Raw genomic sequence first — 24,738 nt, 5'->3', positions numbered from 1 at the left:
CTTGCCAATAGGAAACAAGGGCTTCCCCCAACCCCTCACCAAGTGTTACTAAAACATATTTTGATTCATGTGTGGCCAGCAGGGGGCAGCAAACACCATCCTACAGTATAAGTTTAGGAAGAAGAAATGCGGTGAGGAGTGTGGATGGACAACCCCTTCTGCTCGCACACAGTGAACTAGATGAACTAGGTCCCTTTTGCCCCCTTCACTAGGCCCACAGTGCCTAGAAGGTGTCCAGTCTAGGGTCAAGCTCATCCAGACCACTGAAGCAGTCAGGAATGTTCTGGTGAGGCTGGTGGGCCAGGGATCTGGCCGAGACCAGCAGTTTATATGTGCCCCATGCTATCCAAGCAGGATTTAATTATATAATTGGGGAGCGTGGGTGCTGGGTCTTGGAAAGAATTCTGGATACAGTGGGGCTTCTCCAGTTGCTCTCACGTACTCCCCCCTTAAATTCTTCTTGTTTTCTAAGCTTTCACCTGTCCTCCAAGTAGTCCCAGGAGCCAACAGGACTTACACAGCCTGTGCCCAGTTTAGGAACATCAACCTAGGACATCCTGTTCTGTGCCCCCTTATCTCACCATGATGAAATTATTGCCTTATGTTACCCTGCACAGAAAATAATCTGGAGCTCCCTGTGCACACATGCAAAGAAATCATCACTATTGTAGTGGCAGAAAGTCACCAAGTTGTAGGCACCAAGATCTTACCACCTTATCTCCAGGACATCCAAGAAATGAGATGCAATGAAATAGGATGGTAGGAACGTTGTGTGTGAAACAGGCAAGCTGAAGTACCTTTTGTAAAACTGTTTCTAAGGGAAAATGCATCCCTCCTCCCAGCGACTAGCCCAGGATCACTGGGCCTTGAGGACGGCGTGATCGCCTTCTTTGTGCCCCTTAGCAGGTGCCACAAAGCTGACCATGTAACAAGGTCGCCAAGAACGCTCACTGAAAGGTACTAGAATTTGGGAAAGGAGCAGAGAGAGCTCCAAGAGACACAACCTGGTTCTCCATGGAATGATTTTAATTTTTCTGAAGCCTTTTTCTAAGGATCAGACCCTTTCCTGCAAGTGAAATATTAATTCCAACAAACAGAACAGATAAAAAATGAATTTGCTGCAGTTGAGGCGGGGAGGGAGACCCATGCCACCCCTCCCTGACCCTCAACTCTGGAGCACAAATCCAGGCTTCCTCAAATTGCAGTCTGAACCCTCTGTCTTCCCACTGGATGACAAACCCGGCTAGTCTCTAGTCCCAATTAGGCCACCAATTGAGGGTTTGGGGTTTCCAAAATGATGTGTCCAGACTAAGATGACAGCAGTGTAGGTGACCAGAACACTGGCTAAACATCCAAAGACATGTGAGTTCTAGTGCTGGCTGCCCCACCAGTTGGCTGGATCGTCTTGATGGAGTCACTTGGTCCCTTCTGCACCATGAAAGCTGTGACCCCATGACCTCTGAGAGCCCTACCTGAGCCAGTATTCTTGTCCAAACCTGCTGACTCATGGTGACTGGCGGACAGGCCATATAATTCTCCTTGGTGCCCTGGTCCAGGCCAGGAGCCTGGGCTGCAGGCCCACGCAGAACATGCAGGAGGAAGTTTATAGCCACATCCTCTGCTCTTTCTTGTCCTTGTCCCATGCTGGGCCTCTGTGCCCTCCCCACTAGGCTGAGCCATAGGGACCTGTCCCCTGTAGTCAGTGGCCCCTTCTCTGTCCCTTGTGACAAAAACACATCTGACTTCTGTCCTGGGGCCCCAGGCTGACTCTCCCTCCCTGGGTCCCAGCTACTTACCACGTGTGATCTAAGAACTTGCTTCCAACGTCCTCTGTTTCATGTCTGACCGCCTCTCTGACTTCCTAATACCACCGGGACAGCTCCTGGCTTGCAACTCTTGCGAAGTCTGCTTATCGCTAGGGAATGGCTGTGTTATCTACACAAGCACAGAAAATCAAAGACTTCGGAGAGAACATGGATTTTTAAAAGATAATTCTGTTCAAAGAAACTGACTTCTTTTGCTCAATAATGTGCAGCTGAGCGCTCTAGATTTTCTGTGTCAAGAGTTAAGGTAGCAGCAGAAATAGTCATGAAAATTAGTTTCAGTGCCATTCAGTGAAAGCTGGCAGAATGAGAAGGTGGAGCCACGGACTAGCTGTGAGGTATTTGGCAAATCAATGAGCTGCTCTTGATTTCGGGTCAGCATCTGTGAAATGAGAATCACGGTGCTTGAGTCTCGGGTGTCGTAAGGATCAAATCTGATCATGAGTTGATTCAGCAAACATTTATCTTGTTTTTATTTTTGATATGTCACATATATAAGGAGAGTGTATATAATCTCTGTATACCATTTCAAAGAGTGAAATAAACACATATGTCCTAGAACCCAGGTTAAGAAATAAGTGGTTTCTTGGAAGCCTTTCATGTGTTCCTCCCTGATATCAAAATTCACCCCAATTCCCACACTTTTTTTGGGGGGGTCATAACTTTAGTCTGCATTTTTCTCTGAGACTGTCTTTTTTCCCCCAGCTGTACTGAGATATTGTTGACATAGAATACTGGGTCAGTTTAAGGTGTATAATATGATGGTTTTCTACACTTATTTACTGGGAAATGTTTACCATGATAAAGTTAGTTGACACATCCTTCACTTCATATAATTACCGTTTTGTTGTTGTTGATGTGGTGAGGAAACTAAAGTTCTACTTTCAGCAACTTTCAAGAATAGAGCACAATTTATTGGTAACTATAGTCACCAGGCTGTACATTAGAGTCCCCGGAACTTGTTTGTCTTGTAAGTGGATTTTGTACCCCTTGGCCAGCCTCTTCCCATTTCCCTCACCCTCAAGTCCTGGCAGCCAGCTCTCTACTTTCTGTGTCTGTGAGTTCAGTGTTTGTCGATTTCATTTAGAAGTTTGATCATACAGTATTTGTCTTCCTCTGTCCAACTGATTTCACTTAGCCTAATGCCCTAAAGGTCCATTCATGTTGATGCAAATGGCAGAATTTCCTTCTCCTTTGTGGCTGAATAATACTCCATTAAATGTATATCATATTTTCTTTATCCATTCATCCACTGATAGACACTTAGATTCTTCCCATGCCTTGGCTATTATGAATAATGCTGCAGTGAACAGGGGAATGCAGATATCTGTTTGAGATAGTGACTTCATCTCCTTTAGGGTATATTCCCAGAAGTAGGATTGCTGGATCATACGGTAACTCTATATTTAATTTTTTGAAGAAACTCCATACTGTTTCCATAGTGGCTGCACCAATTTACAATCCCCCCAACAGTGCACAAGGGCCCCTTTTTTCCATATTCTTGCCAGCATTTATTTAATAGCTGTTTTCACAGGTATGAAGTGATTCCTCATTGTGGTTTTGACTTGTGTTTCCTTGATAATTAGGAATTCTGAGCATCTTTTCATGTGTTTGTTGGCCATCTGTATGTCTTTGGGAAAATGTCTCTTCAAGTCCTCCACTCGTTTTTAAATCAGGTCATTTGTTCTTTTGCTGTTGCCAACTCCTAAACTTGACTTTTGAATAAATCATTCTCCTGCTCTTCTTTATAGTTTTATGACTTGGGGTTATATCCTTTAAAAATATGTTGTTTAGTTTTGCCTATTTGGGGGCTTGCTATAAGTTGAATCTTACTATATATTTTCCTGTGATTAGCTTTTCTTGCCTCAGTATCCTGTTTCTGTGATCCATTCACATGGAAGCACACGGCTGAAGTTCGTACACTCTGAAAATATGCCATGATAAATTTATGAGATGCATACATAGATATCCTTTCCTCGGTTAAAGAAGTTTTCTTCTATTCTGAGTTTGCCAAAAGGTTTTATCATAAAAACATTTTGAATTCTATAAAATATTTTTATATTTGAATACATACATAGACCTTTATTCATGTGATAAATTAGATTCATGATTTTCTAATATTAAAATCAGCATTGCATTCTTGTGGTAAAATCAGTCATCATTCTTTTATCCATTGTTGGATGTGATTAAGTAACTTTTGGTTAGGATTTCCACAGCTATCTTAGGTGAGATTAGTCTGTAATTTTCGTAGCAATGTTTCCTATAAAACCATCTTAGTCTGGTGTTTTCTTTATGGAAAGATGTTTAACTAGTTATTCAATTTCTTTAGTGGTTACAAGACTCCATTAATTGTAAGACTCCCAAGGACAGCTTTGGCTTCATCTCAAAAAGTTTTGATATGTCATATTTTTACCATTGCGTGTGTATTTTCTAGTTTATAGTAGGTGGCAGCCTACCAGAGGTACAGTGCAGACTTGGGGGGTCCAACTGCCCTCGTGCAGAGACAGCTCCCCCATTTCAGCTTGATGACTCTCTTTGTGTCCCAGTTTCCTCATCTGCCAATGGGATAATAACAGCAGTTACAAGCTCATGCATTAACTCACCTTTATGTGCAACTGACAGGTCTAAGCACCTACTCTGTCCAGGTACAGCTCTAGGCACTGCAGACAGGAGGGCGAGGAGAACAGAAATGGGTGCTCCCTCAGCTCCCTCCAGGACCCTGAGCCCAAAGTCTTCCTTGGAGCACAGCTAGCAGATGCCTTCAAGGGTCAGAAAGAGTAAGTGTGACCTGGAGCTGGACCCCAGGAGCCATGAACCCCCAGGCAGTCCCTCTAATCCCCTAGGAAGCCTTCCTGGATTGAACCCAACACTGATGGTGCTTCCCTGGCTGGGCTCCTCCCAGGGCTCTGCCGGCAGCACCATCATAAGCCCGTGAGGGCTGCTTCCGCCAGCGCGCACCACGGACACTGCACTAAAACAGCCTGTTTGGCAATTGTGTCAACATGAAGAACATAACGCTGAGAAACGTGAAATCAGACCTTGAGGAACTGTGCTGTCTGAAATCAATCTGCATCACTATTGTTCAGAGCAGATTTTCAAGGGCAGGTCTTAATCGCCCCTGCAATTCAACCAAATTTCGTTCTATCATTCAGTTGGTCTCGTTATCTTAATTCTACTTTGCCTGGAACTTTGTTTTGGTCAAATTCTGTTTGTTTCATGAATTTATTTTGTGGTCCCAACAAAGCTCCTTAAAGTGGGGGCCAGCACTGTTGTTCTGTAACTCCCACCAACTTGGCCCCTGGAGGGTCCCTGCATTAGTGACCAGGAGTCCACCTGAGTCCTGAGGCTGGGCTGCAACCTGCCCAGGAAGGTGCAGGGGCTTTAGTTCCACAAAGGGAAGGCGGGAAAGGGGCTCGTCACTGGGAATGAGACCCTCTGGTGTCTATCTATCCAGCCATAACACTGCAAGTACTCTTATCTTCCAAATACAGAACCAGTCCTTTGTGACAGGCTTTGGTCCTCCTCTTCTTCCTCCACCCCAGGCAAGGGACAGGTGCTTAGATATAATTGGAGATCGGTCTGATAGAAGGTAGGGAGGAGGGCTAGCAGAGGGCCTTTTGGTCTTGTTTGTGCTTCTTGCCGATTTCTCAATGGCCTTGTTTTAAGTTCCAATGTATTGGGTGCTTTACTTTTTTTTTAATTTCTTTTTTCTAAGTATGGTCAGTTTACAATGTTGTGTCAATTTCTGGTGTACAGCATAATATCTCAGTCATACATATACAGACATGTATTTCTTTTCATATTCTTTCCCATTCTAGGTTATTACAAGATACTGAATATAGTTCCCTGTGCTATGCAGTATAAACTTGTTTGTTTTATATATAGTAGTTAGTATCTGCAAACCTCAATGGCCTTGTTTTAATAGTGTTTTTAAGCAGGGATTTCAAAGGCAGGCATCTGATTTAAACTGTCTTACTAGTGATTACCTCAAAGTTTTTCCAAAGTACATTTAAGCCAACTCTTGACTACCTGGAGAAACAGGGTTTGGGACTAGATCACAGAGGACTTGACACGACTGTTAATACAGTGATATTCTGCTCTTGATGATTTAGAGGGTGACGGGATAGGTTTGCAGGTTGACTTTGGATAGGGTGGGACCTGCCTACCCAGCAGAGGAACCAACCACGGTGACGAGTAGGTGCTGGGAAAGGAGGGGCCCAGGCACAGAGTGGCCAGGCCGCGAGCTGCGGACCGTGGGGGTGCTCTGGATCCCCCACCTGGCTCCACCCCAGCTGCTCAGGGGCCAGGCTGCTCCCTTCATCCTGGGCTGAGGCCCTACAACCAGTGTCGCCCAACCAAACACACTTGGGCTGTATCTCACACACGGATGACCTGGAAAGCAGATGTCACTTAGTAACAGGGGCTATGATCATCCACAAACAAAGCAGGAGTGAGGCGACTTGTCTTTATAAAACCTCAACTCAACATCCCCTTCCTGGCCTTTTGTCAGTTTAATTTTGGGTAAGAAAACATTAATTTCTTAAAAAGCAGCAACATTTTGTAAAATAAAGGGCCTTTACTCTCATAACCCTATTTAAGGCATTCACCCATCTCTTAGTCACTGGAAGACACAGGCAGGCGGCTGTCCACAGCCACAAAGAGGGCCCTCCTGAGCACCCAACCCTGCTGGCACCCTCACGTTGGACTTCAGGCCTCCCCAGAACTGTGAGAAACACATTTCTGTTGTTCAAACCTCCCAGTCTATAGTATTTTGTTATGGTGGCCCAAGCTGATAACCGTTATTGACGCATTTCTTCCCTCTGGTCCAGACAACGAGCTTTAGGAAAGCAGTTCCTTGTGAGGGTGCTGTGTAGTACTAGCAAACAAAGGACCCTGGCCTTCACAGGCAGGAGGAATCACCAAGCAATCTGTGAAATTATGAACGGGCTTGCGTCCAGGCCCGGCCCTGCAGAGCTGTGGTTCTCACCCTGGCTGCACATCAGAAGCACCCAGAGATCCTGCAAACTCTTGCTGTCCTGGACCAATCAGATCAGTTTCTAGGGATGAGGACCAGACACACTAGCACTTGAAGGCCCCCTGGTGTCTCTGATGAGACCCCGCACCCAAAAACTGAATGGGTGAAGTGCTGGGGTGAGGGAGGGGGTCCCCCCCGAAAGGAAAGACGCCAAGTCTTCCCTCCTGCTGCAGAGCTGAGCAGCCGGCTCTATGGCTATCACCAGCAGGAAGGCTGAGGGGGACAGAAGGCGGTGTACTGTTTCAACAAACCAAAACAAAATGAACAGCATCAAATTCAAAAAAGCACTTTTTATTTGAGGCAAGGAAAAGTCTAACTGAAACGATTACAGCTTCAAGCAGTCAAAATCCAATTGTTAGAGGCACTATTTTGACTCTGTAAATTCAACTTAGAAAAGGGTATTCAGGTTGCAGTCTCCCCAGCTGGACAAGAAGGGCAAGGAAAACTGAGGGGACTCTAATCTACTGCTGCTGCTCCTCAGCCCCGACGCCAAGCTGGCCAGGCCCCCGCTGGTTTGTCTGTAAGTTGCTGACCCACTGTTGACGGAGAAAGGCCAAACTGTACTACACACAGGAAAAACGAGCGGGAACCAGGGCACCTGGGGAAGAGCCAGCACCCGCAGCTTCAAAACTCGGCGTGAAAGGGATAATCCTTGTGGGCGACACAGCTGTCAGAAGGAAACAGGAACACGTCAGCTTTTCAAGGAAGGATTTCTACTGTCATTACAAAAAGACAGAAACCGTGTCTCACTTAGGTGGAAACAGAGGCCCCAGAGGTAACAAGCCAATTCCGAGACTGCAGATCACAAGTCTGCACCCGGGGGCGTCCTCTGCCACAGGCGCTCCTCCGTGGGAACAAGTGTGACGGACCCCACCCTCCCCGTGGGCCCAGCGCTGTGCCTAGCACGGCTCCTCCTCCTGGTAACTCAGTCTAGTTGCAGGACTAGAGAGCATCTTATTGCCTTAAAAGGTAACAGGGAGATAACAACACAAGAGATGCTAAGAGCCTGGACGTGTAACAGTAAGTGCTTGGAGTACATGGGGCCAGAGGCCACGGTCACCTCCAGGAGCCTTCTGGTATCAACGGGGGCTGAAGTGAGGCCAGAGGAGTAGCTGAGGACCTGATACAGGAAACACAGGGAGAGGAGACAGGGTGGACCATTGACCCAGGGGGTGGAAAGATGCAGTATCTGCCGAGGTTCACAGGCCCGTCTGGTAGGGCCGGTGGCTTGTGTTGGGAATGTAATGGCAACAGGGTCAGAAAGACTGGCTGGGCAGTGTGAAAGGCCCAGGGTGAACCCTGCTTGGGGCATGTAACTCTTATTCATATACTTAGAGCCCTACAAAAGCTCCCCATGGCCTGTCTTTTTTTTTCATTCTTGGCATCCCATCAAACCTGAGTAATATAACACTGCCATTAGCCACAGAGGCTCAGTGTACCAGTAATCACCAAAAAGAGGCAATGTGTATGCATGTATGTAAACGTACAGTTAGAAAAAGCTTCCGAGGTGACCTGGAAATGTTGGAGCCAGCTTCTCCCCCTCCTACTCCAATCCCAACCCACTGAACATCAGTAGCCCCCAGGACCACATGACAGCTGCTTCTAGAACTGCACCAGAATGGAAGGAGTCTATACATAAAGGGACCAATCAGAAAACCTCTGTGGTTTGTCAGCCTTTTCAATACTGTGTCAGCAGCAGGAAGGAGAAAGGAAGCTGAATGAATGAGCAGATTCTCACAGGAGAACCTGGTGACTGATTCACTTCTCTCTTCGCTCTCCCTTGCCCACTAGATCAAAGATGATTTTAATGTCTAAAGGGTAAGAACCACTCACACAAAATCAGGGACATCAGAAAGGGCCAGTGGTAAACCCGGCTTGTGGCCTATTTTGAATCTGAGGCTGTGGAGTGGCAGCAACATGCTCACAGGCATGTGCCTGCATGAAGCGCAGGAGAGAGTTACCATCCAAGATGCAAGTCTGGTGGATCCCTGCAGGGGTGGTGGTGGGACGCACCAGTGGGGCAAACGCCAGAGAGAGAGCACAGAGGCTGGAAAGAGAACATTCCGTCTTAGGGAATGTTCAGATTCTGCTTAGAAGAGTAACTGCTAAAGGAGACAGAGAAGAAACAGAGTTTGGACGATAAAAATAGTGAGAAAGGAGTCTCCACTGTAAAAGGCGGAGTTTCTTCTTGAAAGCAGAAAATGAGCTTGAAACTTGGTTTAGTTAACGTAGTAGTAGGAAAAGGAAAAGAAAACAAGCAAAACAAAACAAAAAACCCTTCCTTGTCCCCTCCCTTAGATCCCGAACTACAGATCAGAAGGAATACAAGGCACCAGCAAACGTACAGCTGGAGGGGCCTCAGGTGCCGCTGCCTGTCAGAGGGACTGAGTGATTCAGTCACATGGTTTATGGGTGTCAGAGCCGGAACGATTGTGAGCCCCAAGCTCTATGATCTTCTGAATAAACTCCATTCACCAGTCACCACAGATAAAGAGTCACGTGCCAGTTCTTCCAAGAGGGTGGGGCAGGGGGTACCTGGGATCATCTGCTTTCAGATGAGCCCCTAAAATTTGAAAATTCAGTCAGTCTCTGTGGTTACTGCAGGTTAGGCCAACAGTGCACGGGGCGGGAGGAGACGTCTAGGACAGAGCCCCCGGCACGTCCCAGGCCATGAACAGCTCAGCTGACACAGGTGTGGACATTCCCTCCCTGAACGGAGGGGAAGGCAAGTAATGTGCACAAGTCAGAGCCACTGCGAGAGCAGGACCTGGACGTTAAGGCCATCCGACACGCTCCCGGGCCTCACTCACCTCACCAGGGCACAGACCCTCCAGTTCCTGTTGTAGCTGAGTAAAGTAGTCATATCTGCACTGCTCAGTTCAAAGTCAAAGACCTAAGAAGAAAAAAAATTCCAGTAAGCTCTGTGGATAGAGATCCAAGACAGGACATGAAAGCAGCTCCAGGCAGGACCACTGATGAGATGCTGCCTGGAGTGGGGAAGGGCAGGAAGGCAGACTAAACTCAGAGAAAGTTCATTACATTACTGTGCAGAGAATGCACGTGTTTTGGTTGGGGACTATATGGAGCAATGAAAACAGACCTTCCCTTTCAGAACCTCCAGGCAAAATGATATGTTTTCTTCCATTCAGTACTTTTCCAAAGCTCTGCTGAGCACTTTCACTGTAACAAGCACCAGTGCTGAACAGAGTGATGGATGGGTAAGTGTCTTTGCCTCGGTTTACAAAGAAGCAAAGGAAGAGGTAATCCAACAGCCGTAATACAAGGAATAGTGTGCTGCCCACAGTACAAAAGATGCTACACAAAGCACTCTGGGAGTCCAGCGGAGCCAGGAGTGAATTCCAGCTGAGAAGCTGAAGGATGTGGTCAACTGAGATGGTATCTGAGATGGGCCTAAGAAGCCAGATAAGGTCTTAACAGACAGAGAAGACAAGAAAGGTGTGTCAGGTGGAGAACCTGATCCACCCCGGGATCTGAGGAAGGCCCTCAGCTTGGGTGATCGCAGAATGTATAGAAGGAAAGTCTGCTGCATACTCTGTGATGACTGCTGTGCAAAAGTGTGCAAAGACAACACAGTAAGATGCAAAATTATGTTAGCATGAGAGATCAGGCCTTAAAAATGTTTCTTTTCTAACACCTTGAAAAAATAAAATATGAAACAAAAAAATCCATCTCTAGCAGGATATGTGTTTCTCATGGTCACTATTTTACCACCTTATCTGTCTCCCCTACTAAGCAGTAAGCTCCCCACTCTCCCCAGGCCTCGTCCCCATCTCCCAGGCGACCAGTAGCACACGCTACAGCCACGGCCCGGGGCCAGCGGAACAGGCAAAATCAGCTGTTTACTGTGGAAACAGAGCCCCTGGAAACCAGAGCTCAGGTGAAGACAGAGGGGTCCTTGCCGAGCTACTCTGTTCAGTGACAGTGGTGGCTCACAGGCATGGGGACCCCCTTGAAGAGCTCTTCCCTTGGCCAGCTCCCGACACTCGTGGGAAAGGCAGAGAAGTAGGCATGCGGGCGCCGGGCGTGATGTCAGGAGGTCTGCTCTGCTCTGGCAGGTGCTCCGAGAGCCCACACAGAACACCTCACAGGTGCCCTGCAAGGTGTCTGCAGGCCACGGACACATCAGCACAGCAGTGTTTTCTGCGTGTTCATGAAGGTACCAAGCATCATGCAAAGCCCCTGATGCATCTTATTCAATCTTCATGACAGCCCTTGAAATAGGTATCATTCTACAGTCGGGGAAACCAAGGCACAGAAACTAATGGAGCCCTGAGACAAATCCAGGCAGAATCACTCAAGAGCAACACTTCTTGGCAAGTGGTGAGTCCCCGTGGAGCCTCAGCACGGGTGTGTGCACGTGCAGCGGGGTCCCGAGGCCCAGGGCCCGCCTGAGCACGAGGCTGCCCCAGCACAGCACCTCCGCCCAGGAGGAACGACTGTCCAAGCCCACGGTGTGCTCACTGCAGCTCCCAAGGTGGCTCTCTGACTAAGGGGAGATGGCAAGGCAGTGCACACGTGACAACCCAGGGACAGGAGACAATCCAGGGATGAGAGGCCCTGTGAAGGCCCCCTGCCCCCGCCACTATCCGCTTCTCACGGAGAACCTGGGCCCACCAGCCAGGACCTTACCTGGAAGTTCTCAGCAATGCGTTCAGGCGTCACAGACTTGGGGATCACGATCAGGTTTCTCTGCAGGGGGAACCGGATCAGAACCTGCGAACAGAGGCGCTGAGTGCATACGTACACCAGGAGCTCCACACTTTCAGCTCACTTCCTTGTACACATCCATCACCAGAAGAAGAAATCCCAGAACTTTACACATGAGGAAACCAGGCTCAGGGTGGACAGGGTCTGACCCCAGAGCCCTCACTCAGCCTCTGTGCCAGGTGCTCCCCAATCTCCCAGGGTCATTGGTCCCTCCACCACCTGGGAACACCCAGCCTAGACGAGCACTCTTCCAGGGGCACAGACACAGGCCCTCACAGGCAGCAGCAAGGCAGGGGGGCCCCGTGAGCCCCGGGCCACGTGCAGTCTGCTAACTCCCAGTCTGCGCCCTTCCTACTACACACGCCGGGACCCATGCCACACATCCAGGCAGGGCCTGACTGGGCTTGGTCCCTTCTCCCTCCTGGATGATGGGAACCACCACAAATGCAGGAAGTTCTGGCAACAGTCACGAGTGCCTAGAAGTGGCTGTACCTGGGCTGTGGTTTTATTGTGCTTGTCTGCAATCGCTTTGATCCTGGGATCCTCCAGTAGGGAAGGGTCCTCGGGCTTGGCCCTGGGGACAGGATGGTCTGTGTGAGCAACCATCATCACCACCACTTAAGGCAACCCTAACCCTAATCCCCATCGACCTCAAGGGCAGCCCACAAGTCTCCTCCCAATTCAGAGCTCGGTTACAAACTCCCAGCCTTCCAGAAAAAGAGTAGGCATCTTGCTACTAGAAACACCAACAAATCAGCCCAGAAGCATCTCCTGTGATGTTGAACTTTTCTTTTTAACCATTCCTAATCTTCACTGACAAGAGAACATGATCCTATGGAAACTTACCAGGGCCTGTCAGGAGAGCCAAGGGGGCTGTAGGCAGTCACCACAATGCCTCTGGACTGGCAGTACTCGATTAACTTCTCCTGAGTGAGGTATGGGTGGCACTCAATCTGCAGACGCAAATGAGAGGGCTGACGGCGCCACTGCGGGCATGGGGGATGGGGCGCACAAGAAGTACTCTATGCTAAGTCCCCTGCCTCCCTAGACAGAAAGTTATGTGTAACCAGTGTCTTATCTCCCAGATGAGCTGAAACAACTGTCTCCGGTTCCCAGCTAGCAACCTTGACATTAACGGTAATAATCTTGTTACCAACATTCTGTGGCCATGGACCCTAAGGATTTTTCCTGGCGTTGGGCATCTATCAACTGTGACAGGTCTGAGGATCTCAGTCTGCGCACAGCTTGTCTCAAGGCCCTGAGTCACCACAAGCCAGGCTCAAACCATTTCTCCCCTGCAAGTTTCACTCTCAGATGTGTCACCATCTTTCTGAACCATAAATCAGGACTCTGCCAGCACCCAGGGAACCGCCTCCCTCCCAGCTGCTCCCCAGGTGACACAGAGAAGAGGTAACTGCCAGGATCACACAGTAACAAGACAATCTCCCACGCACACCAGCCTCCTCGCCCCGGATGTTACCTGGTTAACCGCCGGCTTATATTTTAAGCCAGGTTTGTTTAAGATCTTCTCGACTTGGAGATGGTTGAAGTTGGAGACTCCAATAGCTTTCACCAGTCCTTCATCCACCAATTCTTCCATGGCCTAGAGACCAAAGAGGGTCTGCTTGCTGCTGACATGTGCCCGAAAGGACAAGGATCAGAAGCACCTCTCGCACCAGTCAGTTTAACAGGTCCTGCCCTGACTACTCAGTGTCAGCAAATTAGATCTTTGGGAAGATAAGAGGCACCATGACATAAGCCAGGCTGGCTTTAATGAGATAGGGAGAGCACAAACAGTGACAGAATAAAAAAGTACAGAAACAGCAGAGTGGATCACTCACATCGGGTCTGCTCACAAGGGGAACGGGGCTCAGCAATGAAGGGGAAGCCAAACCCGGGGCTGCCTTACCGCCCAGGTGTCCACAAAGTCGCTTTCACTGGGAATCACATTGCCGTCTCCATCCAGGGGGAAAATATCGTTCCCAGGCTGTGGTAACAATCCAGAATCCGTCAGTCAGTAACAGACCTGCCCAGATCTGCTCGAGGAGCTGCAGCTTTGAGAGTCACGTTCTAATACAGTTATTCTAACCTACAACAGCTGGCTAAGTTTCTGGACGATAATCAACAGCAAACCTATGTCAGTGTGAAAAAGAAATGACAGACCATCCCAGAAGTCCCCAGACCCTTTTTCTATAAACAGGTTGGAGGTGACCATCAGATGGAGGTGGACAGTCAGTGCAATGAGCCTGCCGTGGGCTGGAGTGTGTGGACGGGGAAAGGACTCAGGGCCAGGATTCACAGGCCTGCATCCCGGCTGGACCACTCACCTACAAAACCAAAACCTAGCCGAGCCTCACCAGCTTTAACATGAAAAACAAAGGATGAAAGCCAGGCCCGGATACACCACCGTGCAATAAAATAAGAGCCACAGGGTAACATGTGCAGGCTTTCAAGCTGGTTGACAAAGCAGAAAACTTTGAGTCTTGGCTAGAAAGGAGGCAAAGGCCCTAATAACTCTAGAATTCTCCTTGTGTGAAGGCAGTCCATCAAGCTTCCGCAGGATGGGGCACGTGTGTGGATGCAGGAACACACACGTATGCACGTTCAGGGCACGAACAGGTACACGTGTGCACGCCTGAGACGGGGGCGGGGCAGTAGCCTATGGTTGTGTGCAGAAATGTCACCTGAGCCACATTCACTGTCACTAAGTTTTAAGTTCCACAGTCAGCAAATGACAAAGAGCAGTGCTTCTCAAACTCCGAAATGGGAGTGAGTCACCCGTGGTTTGGATTCAGAAGGGCTGGGTGGGGCCTGGACTGAGTTCTAACAAGCTCCCAGGTGATGCCACTGCTGCCGGTGCTGGGACCACACCTCGAGCAGCGCAGCGAGGACACACACACAGCATCTAGCCACTCTCGACCTAACCTGCGCCCCAGGCATACCTTGAAACCCGTGGGCCAGTGAATAAGGTAGAGGTCCAGGTAGTCCAGCTTCAGGTCGCTGAGCGTCTTCTGGCAGGCTCCCTTCACCAGGTCCTTCTCGTGGTGCGTGCACCACAGCTGCAGGCACGAGAGAGCACGTCAGCCCTGCGTGGGGAGGCTCCCTCCTGCCGGAAGCCGGAGGCTCCAAGGCTCACTTTCTCTCCCCACAACCCCCACTTCACCATGACACTGAAAATGGTGGGGAGGGAGGCTCCACTTCACACATGGATCCCAACTTTCCAAAGGAAGCTGGATAATCAGGTCGAGGAAACCCTTCAAAAGGACCAAACCGAAGGCATAATATAATGGACAGGCAACTAAACATGACCCTAGGCCTTAAACGTGAGCTCTCAGGCCTATTGTCCCACCAGGCTGGTCTTCGTGGAGCCAGCCTCACTCCCACCCAATGGGCACCAACAGCCTCCGGGTACAAGACAGTGGCCAGCAGCGGAGACCCAGTCTGCAGGTGGGAACCAGGTTCTGGCCTCAAAGAGAACTCCTTGGAAAGGCAGTGCCAACCCACAGCCTCAGCCCCATCTGCAAAGGGTTCCAACCAATGACCACCCCACAGACAGATGGCCACAGACAGGTGAGCTCTGTTGGCCTCCACGGCCTTGCGTCAACACACGTTCCCTCAGAAGAACCGCCGGTCGGGTGATAACTGAGGTCGTTATCAGGAGGCACCAGAGGTTGTGGCCTTGGCCCCTGAGCTGATGCTGCTCCTGGCTGACCGTGGACAAGAACCCTCAGGGTGGTACCTTGCTGACAATGAAGAGGTCCTCACGCTTCACCACCTGCTCCTGGATCTTCTCCTGGATGGCCAAGCCCACCTCATTCTCGTTCTGGTACACATGGGCGCAGTCGATGTGTCGGTACCCAAGGTCGATTGCGACCTTCACAGCCTCTGTCACTTTGCCGGGAGGGGACTGAAAGAAACAGGAAACGGAAGGTGTGGGGATAAAACTGAAACAAACCAAACACAATTTGCATACAACCCAGGAAGAGGGCGGTGGGAACCCATGCTCCTCAGAGGCTCCCGTTTCTCTAAGGTCAGCAAAGGCAGGCCAGGGAGGTTTCTGAACGTCCCGAGGTGAAATGCCATATTGCTTTGTTTTCAGAAAATCCGACAACCACTTACTAGCCACCCAGATCGCCATAACAAGATGGGCCAAAGCCTCCCACTTCCTTGCTTCCTCAGAATCCACTGATTTACAAACCAGTGTATAGAAAGCCCCCACTGCCTCAGTCTACTAGGACCCCAAGACAGGGGATACCACTTCCTTCAAAGAGCTCAAAACATTTCAGAACAGCCATAAATGTTCACCCCAATTCCCGTTTGGTTCCTGAGTTCTGTTGGTGGCTGTTTATGGTTTATTTTCTCCTTTTACAAGTGGATTCTGATATTGGCCATCACTTGTTTTTAAGCAGTTCTAAGAGATTATCAAAGTTAAGACCACCACTGGTGCACAGCCAAAGGCCTGTGATCCAATCTCCCTGTGTAAGAACCGTTCTAAGAGGTGAAGACGGGAGGCGGCCCCTGGGAGGCATCAGTGGGCAGAAATGAGTTGACAGGAGGGGGAAGAGGAGCTGTGGAAGACCACCATCTGGCTAGTGGTCAGAGCTGCAGAAAGACTGAATGGCTGCCCCTGCCTGGACCACCTGCTCATCTGAGTGAGGAGGAGAGGTGTGGGAGCTCCCCCAGCATCCAGACTGACTGCACATACACTCATCTCCACGATGCTTCTGCTCAGACCAGAGAGGTGAAAAATAAACACGTGTGCAACGGACCACTGAGTGAATAGAACGCATTCCTCTGGAGAGCTGGGGTAGAAAAGAATGGCCAGGAAAAGTTCCCAGGGCAGGAGCAGCTGCAGACATCTGCTGTTTTGATATCAGCTGCTGTGAACAGGCGAGGGCGGAGGAGTGCGTGATTCGAGCCCGAGAGCTCGCCCAGTCCACTCGCCACCACAGACGGAGCAGGGGGACAGATGGGAGACGCTGACCTCAGGTGTGAGATCAGGAAACAACTTCAGATGATCTGACAATCTCCTGTTTCCCTGGAGGATCCAACAAGCTGCACCTGTAGCCTTACTCACTCTTCACGGTTTAAGGAACAGAGCAGGGAACCTCGGCACATCCAGAAGACAGTGAGTACCGCAGCCTCCCTCTGGACTCTGTGCACAGCTACTGCTGATGTGAGAGGTGAGAGCAGAGCACTCTCCCTCCCAAGAAAGAGAAGAGGTAAGGGACCCAGGTGGGGGAACTGTCTGCCAGCACACATTAACTCTCCCCAGGCTTGACAGCAAACTGATTGAGTTTGTCTGTGGAGCCCTGTGCTGTGCCAGCCCAGCACCTCACAGCCCCAATCCCCAGGCAGAGGGGCGGGCACCTTGCCCAGGCTTGGCCTAATAACACACTGCATCTGACACAGTGACTGGAACAGGGCAGAGGTATGACCCAAGCCAGGCCCACAAGACTCATCTCTGGCCTTCAGCTGGTGCTACCAAGACAAGATTTCATTCTGCTGGGGTCACTGTGCTGGGAGCGCATGAGCCAGGAGCTGCTAGAGGAGAACTGCTTGAGATACAGATGATGATTGATGAGAGAGACGGCCCCTGGTCACATCATTTACAGCCCTGCAGCTCGTACACCTGACATCAGTGTGTAGGTCAGTGAATCCCCAACACGCATTTTTTTTTCCTGCTTATGATTAAGTTGGTTATTCAGTTCCTTGGAACCAGAAGAGTGCAGAGTAGGATAATCAAGGCTGCTGAACAATGGACACAAAACTACAAAAAGTCTGTGTGATGTTTTTATAGAGAAGCCATGGACAGAAATAGCCTTCAGGAGGTCACGAAGAAGCTGCTGCTGCCTGACCCTTCCCTGGAGATGCACGTGCTGAGAAGCTGAGACCAAACTGCTTCCAACGGGTAAGGAAAAACAGAAGCAAGGACTGTTAGGCATTTTACAAATTAAATTTGCAGAAGTTGTGGCAATTCATAACAAGAATCCTGTGAATGGACACTATGGGCCAGCCTCCCCTTTTTAAAGACACCGTTGTAGCAGTGGGGAAGGCTGGGGCCACCGGCTCTCACGTGGGCTGGGTGCGCCAGGGCCGGCCCCGAGGCAGGCACCCTGGCTTCTAGAAGGCTTGTGCCAGGGCAGATCATGTCACAAAATGGAAACAGACCAGTGGGATGTGTAGCCCACAATGGCTCAAACTGAAAATAACAACAGCTCCCATTTATTATGCATTAGTTTTCACTAGTTTTAAATGTATTACTGAATTGACTCTTCACTACAGCCCTGATTCAGACACTATTATCTCTGTGGATAAGGAACCTAAGGTGCAGAGACCTTAGGAAACTGGCCCATGATCGTGCAGTAAGAGATGTCAGGATGCAAACCCTGGCACCAGGACCTGAGAGCCAGGCTCTGACAAGAGGTCCGTCCTCCAGGGTGGACCCCAAGCGGCAGGAGACACTGCTCAGGGAGAGGACAAGTCTCCTGGACTTCCAAAATCATTCTCCGGGATGAAAAATGTACCAGAATCCACAACTACCTTCAATACTAATTATCTCCATCTAGAACCCATCCCAGAAAGAAACTAACTTCCCTTATCACAAATGAAGCAGCCACTTCATGGTGAAAAATCGCTCAATAAACTTGAGAATGATTATACCATCTCCCCATTCCATGTCCATATTAAAAACTGCAAACAGAAGGCAGTGGTCCAAATTGAGACTTTGAAAAGAAGATGAAAGAAATTATCTCTGTCATCTAAGAGCAAATCTGCAGAAAACCAGTAGAAGAAACACTCAAGTTATAAATAATCAAATTATACAAATCCTAAAGACAAAATCATTTTTTAAACTTGATTCTGCCACTAATCTGCCCTGTGACTGGGGCACATCCATGCATACCCATTCCCCCTTGTCCTTACAGCTCCAAAGTTCTAGCTTGGGCAGCAACATAACCACATTCTGGGCTGATGGCACCAAGTGATGTGGCCAGAAGTCTCCGCCTCAGAGGCCCCCATCACCTCCACAAACTCGGACTCCCTATTTCCTTCTCATGTAACACTTTCAGGCCAGGTAGTCTTTTACTATGAGTGTGTGCGTGTGTTTCTCCCCCTTCCACACACACACTCCTTTTAAAACCTAATCATCCACTGTGCTTGTAGCTCGTGCTAGTTACTCTAAGATAATATCCCTCCCTCTATTCCTCTGCAAATCAGAAGCAAAAAAAAAAAAAACAAAAAAAAAAAACCAACAAAAACACTGCTCCAAACAAGACAAAAGATTATAAAACAGCATCACTGGTAAAAATAAAATATCTCAGAGACTGAATCCTTCATAGCTTTTACAATGGGGATTTCTGGGAAGAAGGGACTATTCTGAGAATATGCTTCTAAAATTTTTTTCCAGTTAACAGGTATACTTTTGTAATGAAGAAGGGGTCAGGAACAAAGGAAACTTCACTTTGGGGGAAAATAAAAACCATCCTGAGTGAGAACTATGAGAACAGTGCGCCAATGATAATCCTGGAGCAATGAACAGGTAACTGCAACTTTTGATGTAAACTTAGATTAATAAAGAAACAGGGCATCTACCTCCAAAGCCTTGAAAAGTAACATCACAGAAAAGCTGTCACTGAAACATAATGTTTAACCTCTTTTGATTAAACCAGCTTTTCTTCAGAGAAACTCAACCTGCCTTTAAGAGAAACTAATTTTATTTTTTACTATCGGTTTTGTTTAAATACTAGTGATGCCACAATATAATGTTCTGCCTTCCATTGTAAATATGTCATTTCAACTAGATGCAAGTCAAACAGACATTTGTGGCTGAATTTCTCAAAATGTACTCCAAGTTCCAATTAATTTACTTAGAATCTTTGGGGAGAGGAGCTGGCAAACTTTTTCTGTAAGTGGCCAGACAGAAGCTATTTTAGGCCTTGAAGGCCAAATGGTCTGTCACAACTGCTCCACTCTGCTGCTGCAGCACAAAGCGGTCGTAAGTCATGAGATGTGTCCTAATAAAACTTTATTTACAAAAACCAGCCAGGGTTGTGCTTTACCAGCCCCTTGGTATGGTGGAAGCGCACATGAAGGCACAGGGGTTAAGCAACACTCTGAGCCTTGATTTGTCCTACCTCATATCACAAATAACACTCTGATTTCCAATTCAGCCCCCAAATAACAGAAAGTTAGGTGACACAAGATACTGTGGCGACTGGAAGGGTTTAACCCGTTCCAATTTAACCAATTGACAATACGGTCCCAGTCACTTCAGGTAGACATGAGAGAGCCAGCCTGCTGGCCTTGATTACACACAAGGCTTCCCCTCTGCAAGACTGGGAGACCAGGAGCTGGCAGTTTTGTCTAAACAAGGCTTAAAATCTGCCACACTCAGAAGACGCCAACAGAATAAGCATCGGGGAGAATCCAGGGAATGACAACAATGTGCGATCTCCCTCTCAACAGAAACACTTTTCATTGTTTGATGCAGACAAGCCAGCCTCACTTGGCTCGTGTTCAATTATGTCCAAATTCATTTTACAGTTTAATAATGTAAACTGCAATTTCAAATGATAAAGAGTGGACTGCTGAAGAATGATCCTTTTCGTTGCCTTATCACATGGAAACAGCCAGTGTGGCCACTGTTTTACATCAGAGCTCATAACTAGTAAAACTGAGATTAACTTCCTCCACTCAACTCGAATCAGTCTGTCCTGAATTCTAAGACACTGCTGTCTCCACTTGGTTGAGATGGGGAGGGACGGGACTGGCAGGACTTATTGAAATCTGTTTCATCTTGAAGAACTCCAGGTGGAGGCCTGCAGGGAAATGAGGCTGGTAAACAGAAAAACAAGCTACTGTTTTAGCTCCAAGGCCAGCACCTCTCCCCTCTCCCTGGTCTGGGCTCTGGGACCATTACGAGCTTGCCTAGGGTTCTGACAGGAATTCTTTTCCAGCACATTTCCTTCTACCTCATGCATTCGTAAAGGAAGCGGTATCACCTCCAAAGAGGCAAAAACTGGTTTGCTGGGGGCAAAAATAAGTCTTAGCTTATAAAATGGTTTGTGGCTCACCGAAGGGCCACAGGACAGACAGATGTACAGTTAGTCTATCTGTGATGCTGAACTTTTATGGGGGGGGTCAACTAGGGAAAAATGTTTCAAGGTCCCTGGGTGCAGCTGACAGATGCGGAGATAATGGAAAAGGGGCTGAGAAACACAGCTGTTCCTCCATTTCTAGGTTTGGAATGTGGGGGTGAGTTACAACAGCCGTCTCTTATTAACAATTTCTCACTAAGTCAAAGCACTTATCAGCAACAGGACACTGGTCAGCATCAGAAGTAATCTGTTTTAGCAGCTTCCTGGAAATACAATGCCCATGGCTTATTTACTGTCCAGTAGAGAAGGCAAGCTTGCCAGGGGGAAATGGCCTCTAAGCCACACAGGCTCTGAGGCAGAGACGCTCTTCCACTGGCCTGAAACCCTCAGCTCCCAGGAACGAAGGGTGAGTCTGTGGACCTTCAGCGGAACGGTGATTGGAGACTCCCAGAGCCCTGCCAAGGGTCTGGAGGATTCAACACAGTCACCATGCCGTGGAAGAGCCGTGGGAACAAGGAGCTGCACCCACTCCCAGAGCCACCCTTAGTTCTCACACAGATAAGCAAATGGTATTTAGATCACCCTGTTTTTTTGTCCAGGGTCTGGGGGAAGGTATTAACCACTATTCTTATAACTTTTTCAGCTAAAAAAAATAAAGAAATCTACTCCAAGCCCATACTTGTATCATTTATTCACTGTTATCCTCTCTACCATGCCTCTATACAATTCTGTACAACCTCATCTCCTCACTCCCCAAAATCTAGTTATCTTACTTCTTCATATTAATTCAACATGTAACTCTGGGGTGCCTACTATTTACCAGGCACTGTAAGAAGTGCTGTAAATAGTTGCGACCAAGGCAGATGCTACCCTTGCCCTCAACGAATTTGGTCTGCTGGAATGAATGATCCAAATGTACAGATTTTATAGAGCTATCTTAGTTAAATATATACCTGGGGGGAGGGTGTTAAGTGCTCAAGCAAATGATTTAAAACCTCTTTCATCAACTTTTTCTTCTTATGTACTCCAGAGTATCGATTTTGAAACAATGGACCCAAGATCAGGACCATCATTTCTGAAAATATGAACTTAGAGTAAAAATATGGAAAATGCATCCCGCCTAGCAAGGTTTAAGTATCGTTTGGTGGAACTTGTGTTCCAGTTACATGTGTATGTCTATACTGCCTCATCACAGAAACTGTAGTTTGCCGTTGCCAGGAAAGTGTCTTTTGCATCCATTCCAAGAGAATAACCTGTGACAGATGGAATTTAATTTGGTACAATGGCTATAATTCAATTACACCGTTAGAGCCACCACTGGACGTTCTGAAGGAAACACAAATCACATACACTCTGAACACTTCGGCCAGAAACACTTTTTGTGTGATGCAACTCTACCACCCTTTATCACCATATATTTACAAATTTTTCACTGCAAGTTTTTAAACAGCACCCTCTGTTCTATTTCAAACCATCTCGCGGTGCCCTCAACCCATCCTGTCTTTTCTTTCCTTGTCTGTGTGTAAATACTCAATGCCCAGACCCACCCTCTTAGTCCCTGGGAAAATCCGGGTCATGGCTCTGGAATGTAATATACAATAGCTCGAAGCTAACTTACAAGCGGCTTAAAAATGTTCAGCGCCCAAAAACCACCCTTATGGGCTCCCTAATTTTCAGATAATCAGACTACCCTTTTTACTCCTAGCCATTTCTTGGGGACGCTGTGAAGAGATCTCAGTGGTGTTAAGATTTCTGGACGGAGGCAGTTTTATTACCGACGCCGGCTTGCAGTTTTGCACGGGAAGGAACCACCCGGGCCCAGATGCTCTGTGCGGCACACAACACCCCCCAGGGTTACACCAGGCTCCAGAGGTTTGGCGCCGCGCGTTTGGGGACATGTAAATAGGCGGGTCCTGGGCAAACTCGCGTTACCTAGTTTAATTATCTGCATTCTTGGGACTTACCTTGGGACGCTTATTCCTGAGGGAGCAAAAACGGAAACGATTAAGGACAAACGATTTCGAAGAAAGACAAAGGCGCCACAGATTCCGTTAGGCGAGAGACGCCGGCGCCTAGCGACAAGTACCTCCCTCCCGGTCGCTCCAGACCTCCAACCTGGGGCCAGAGCGGCGAGGCCTCGGGAAGTACCCCGCTTAGTGACTTTCCAGCTGAGGTCACATTCAAAGTGCGGCCTGGGAATCCCACCTACCAGGGGTTACGGGGTCGGCCTCCAGTGGGCCGCTCTCAAGCCCCGCCCCCCCCCCCCCCGGCCTGCCCCGGCGTCCGGGTCCCCGCGAGGCAGGCCCGATCCCGCCGGGGGCCCGACCAGTCCGAACGTATCTCCTCCGAAGCCGGCGTCCGCAGCACGGGCCACTCAGGGACACTCGAGGTCCTTCCTCGCCCCAGGCCGCGCCAAACCTGAAGCCAGCCCCGGATCGCGCTCCCCAGGGCACCTACCTTCCACGTACCCAGCCCCAAGATGGGCATCTTGGCGCCGGTGTAGAGCACGATATGACTGGCCATGACTACTGATCGCCACAGACCCGGGTCGGAGGACCACGCCGCCTCAGCTGCAGCGCGGTCCTTTAAGTAGCCCGTGAGGCCCGCAGAAGGGGCGGGTACGAGAGGCGCCGGGGTACGCAAAGGCGGCTTCTGATTGGCCGGCCCGCGCCTAGGATGCCGCGCCACGGCTAGCCCGGGGGGCTCCGCAGGGACGCTCCTCCCCTAGGTCCTAGTAGCACCGGATTTTTTTCCGCTGGGATCACTGCCCCACGCTCCACCGAGCCCCGCTGACTCCGCCAACAGCTGTGGATCGTGGAAACACGAATACTTTAGCAAAAATAACATATCTCCTTTAAATAAGCAGCCTGGGAAGGATTTTTGGTTTCATTTTTCGAAAGAGCCCAGAAGGAAACGTTTGTCTATTCAAGCCCAATATCGTGCTCTTTGGGAAGCTGACCAATGTCCGGTCCTTTGTAGGAACACACCAGCGCGCTACTGCTATAGCTTAGCGCACTTTGCTTTAAGAAAGGTGCACGCCAGAGAAAGGAGTTGCAATCTTGGTTTCAGGACATCATCTTGAGGTTTGAGTTTGTCCAGCCTGTATGTAGCCTCTTGGCGCTATCTTTACCCTCCACCTGTACACACTGAGTGTGGTTCAACAAGCCTTCCTCCAAAAGCCAGCATCTCTTGAAGTTAGGAAGCCCTGATGAACTTGATCCAGAAGACACAGAAGACAGTCTTTGGAATGTGAGACTCTATCAAAGCCTCAAATTTAATATAGGGTAAGTTAGCAAAACTCTCTAGATGAATAAGGCAGAAACCCACAAAAGAAAAGTTAACTTTAATTTTATAACTTCAAGTATTCTAAATTAGGAAGTGCTAAATAATGGATTAATCGGTCCTAATTGGCAGGCAGGAAAACGCAGTGTTTTCCAGTATAACCAAAGGAAAGTCGCTGGAAGAGCTTTGAAGACAATTTTGGTTTCTCTCCAACAACCTCTCTCCATAATCCTGTACCCTACCCCAAACTTGCTTTTTCTGCTCCATCACCCTCCAATCTTTCACCTAATTATGCAAGAAACTATATCTACCCTGTAATGACTCAGGAACCAGCCCTCCCTAAACTCCATTCTGGTAGTTTTCCATTTAGTGACTTCTAAAAAGTGCTCCCCCTAGGAAAAATTTGTACAAAACAAACTAGCCCAGAGATTTTTCCATTTGACTTTTATAAAAACTGTGGTTAGTAGGCAAATTCTGATACTATTTGTCCCCAAAAGTAGAATTTTAATTTGAGCCTAAAGCTGGGACCTTGATTTGTGGCAAAATAGCAGCAAGCCACCACATATAAGATCTCTACTGACATAGAGATTGCTCCAAAGGGTTAGTCTCGTGGAAAAATTATATACCTTGAATGACCAGGTTGCTCATTTGTTAGGGACATAGATTCAGTATGAATGGTTTTGAAGTTGTGTCTACGATGATTGAGTTTAGGAGTTGACTGCATGAAGGTGTACCTGGCTAAAAATGGCATATTCTAACTGGGTTATCAAAT

The 24,738-nt window shown here is 48.5% G+C and overlaps 1 protein-coding gene across 1 annotated transcript; it reads right to left on the bottom strand.

Moving 5' to 3' along the window:
• Positions 1–7,128: 7,128 nt before the first annotated feature.
• On the bottom strand, positions 7,129–23,306 carry AKR1B1 (aldo-keto reductase family 1 member B). Its single transcript, XM_010947516.3, has 10 exons — positions 23,142–23,306; positions 15,326–15,493; positions 14,529–14,645; positions 13,496–13,573; positions 13,067–13,189; positions 12,433–12,539; positions 12,079–12,160; positions 11,509–11,592; positions 9,669–9,751; positions 7,129–7,525 (listed from the first exon to the last, which is right to left on the bottom strand). Exons 1-10 carry the CDS (start codon positions 23,205–23,207, stop codon positions 7,483–7,485), a joined length of 951 nt encoding a protein of 316 aa, XP_010945818.1. The 5' UTR covers positions 23,208–23,306; the 3' UTR covers positions 7,129–7,482.
• Positions 23,307–24,738: the final 1,432 nt, after the last annotated feature.

Source organism: Camelus bactrianus, chromosome 7 (assembly GCF_048773025.1).
Source record: "Camelus bactrianus isolate YW-2024 breed Bactrian camel chromosome 7, ASM4877302v1, whole genome shotgun sequence".
NCBI classification, from domain to species: Eukaryota; Metazoa; Chordata; class Mammalia; order Artiodactyla; family Camelidae; genus Camelus; species Camelus bactrianus.
The sequence above is the reverse complement of the archived record's forward strand: the minus strand, read 5'-3'. Positions and strand labels throughout refer to the sequence as shown.

Coding starts and splice junctions, on each gene's coding strand:
- AKR1B1 (XM_010947516.3), bottom strand. CDS start 23,207: ATGGCCAGTCATATCGTGCTCTACACCGGCGCCAAGATGCCCATCTTG. Junction 12,540..13,066: donor ATAAGCCGGCGGTTAACCAG/GTAACATCCGGG, acceptor TTGCGTCTGCAG/ATTGAGTGCCACCCATACCT. Junction 9,752..11,508: donor GCATTGCTGAGAACTTCCAG/GTAAGGTCCTGG, acceptor TTTTCTTCTTAG/GTCTTTGACTTTGAACTGAG.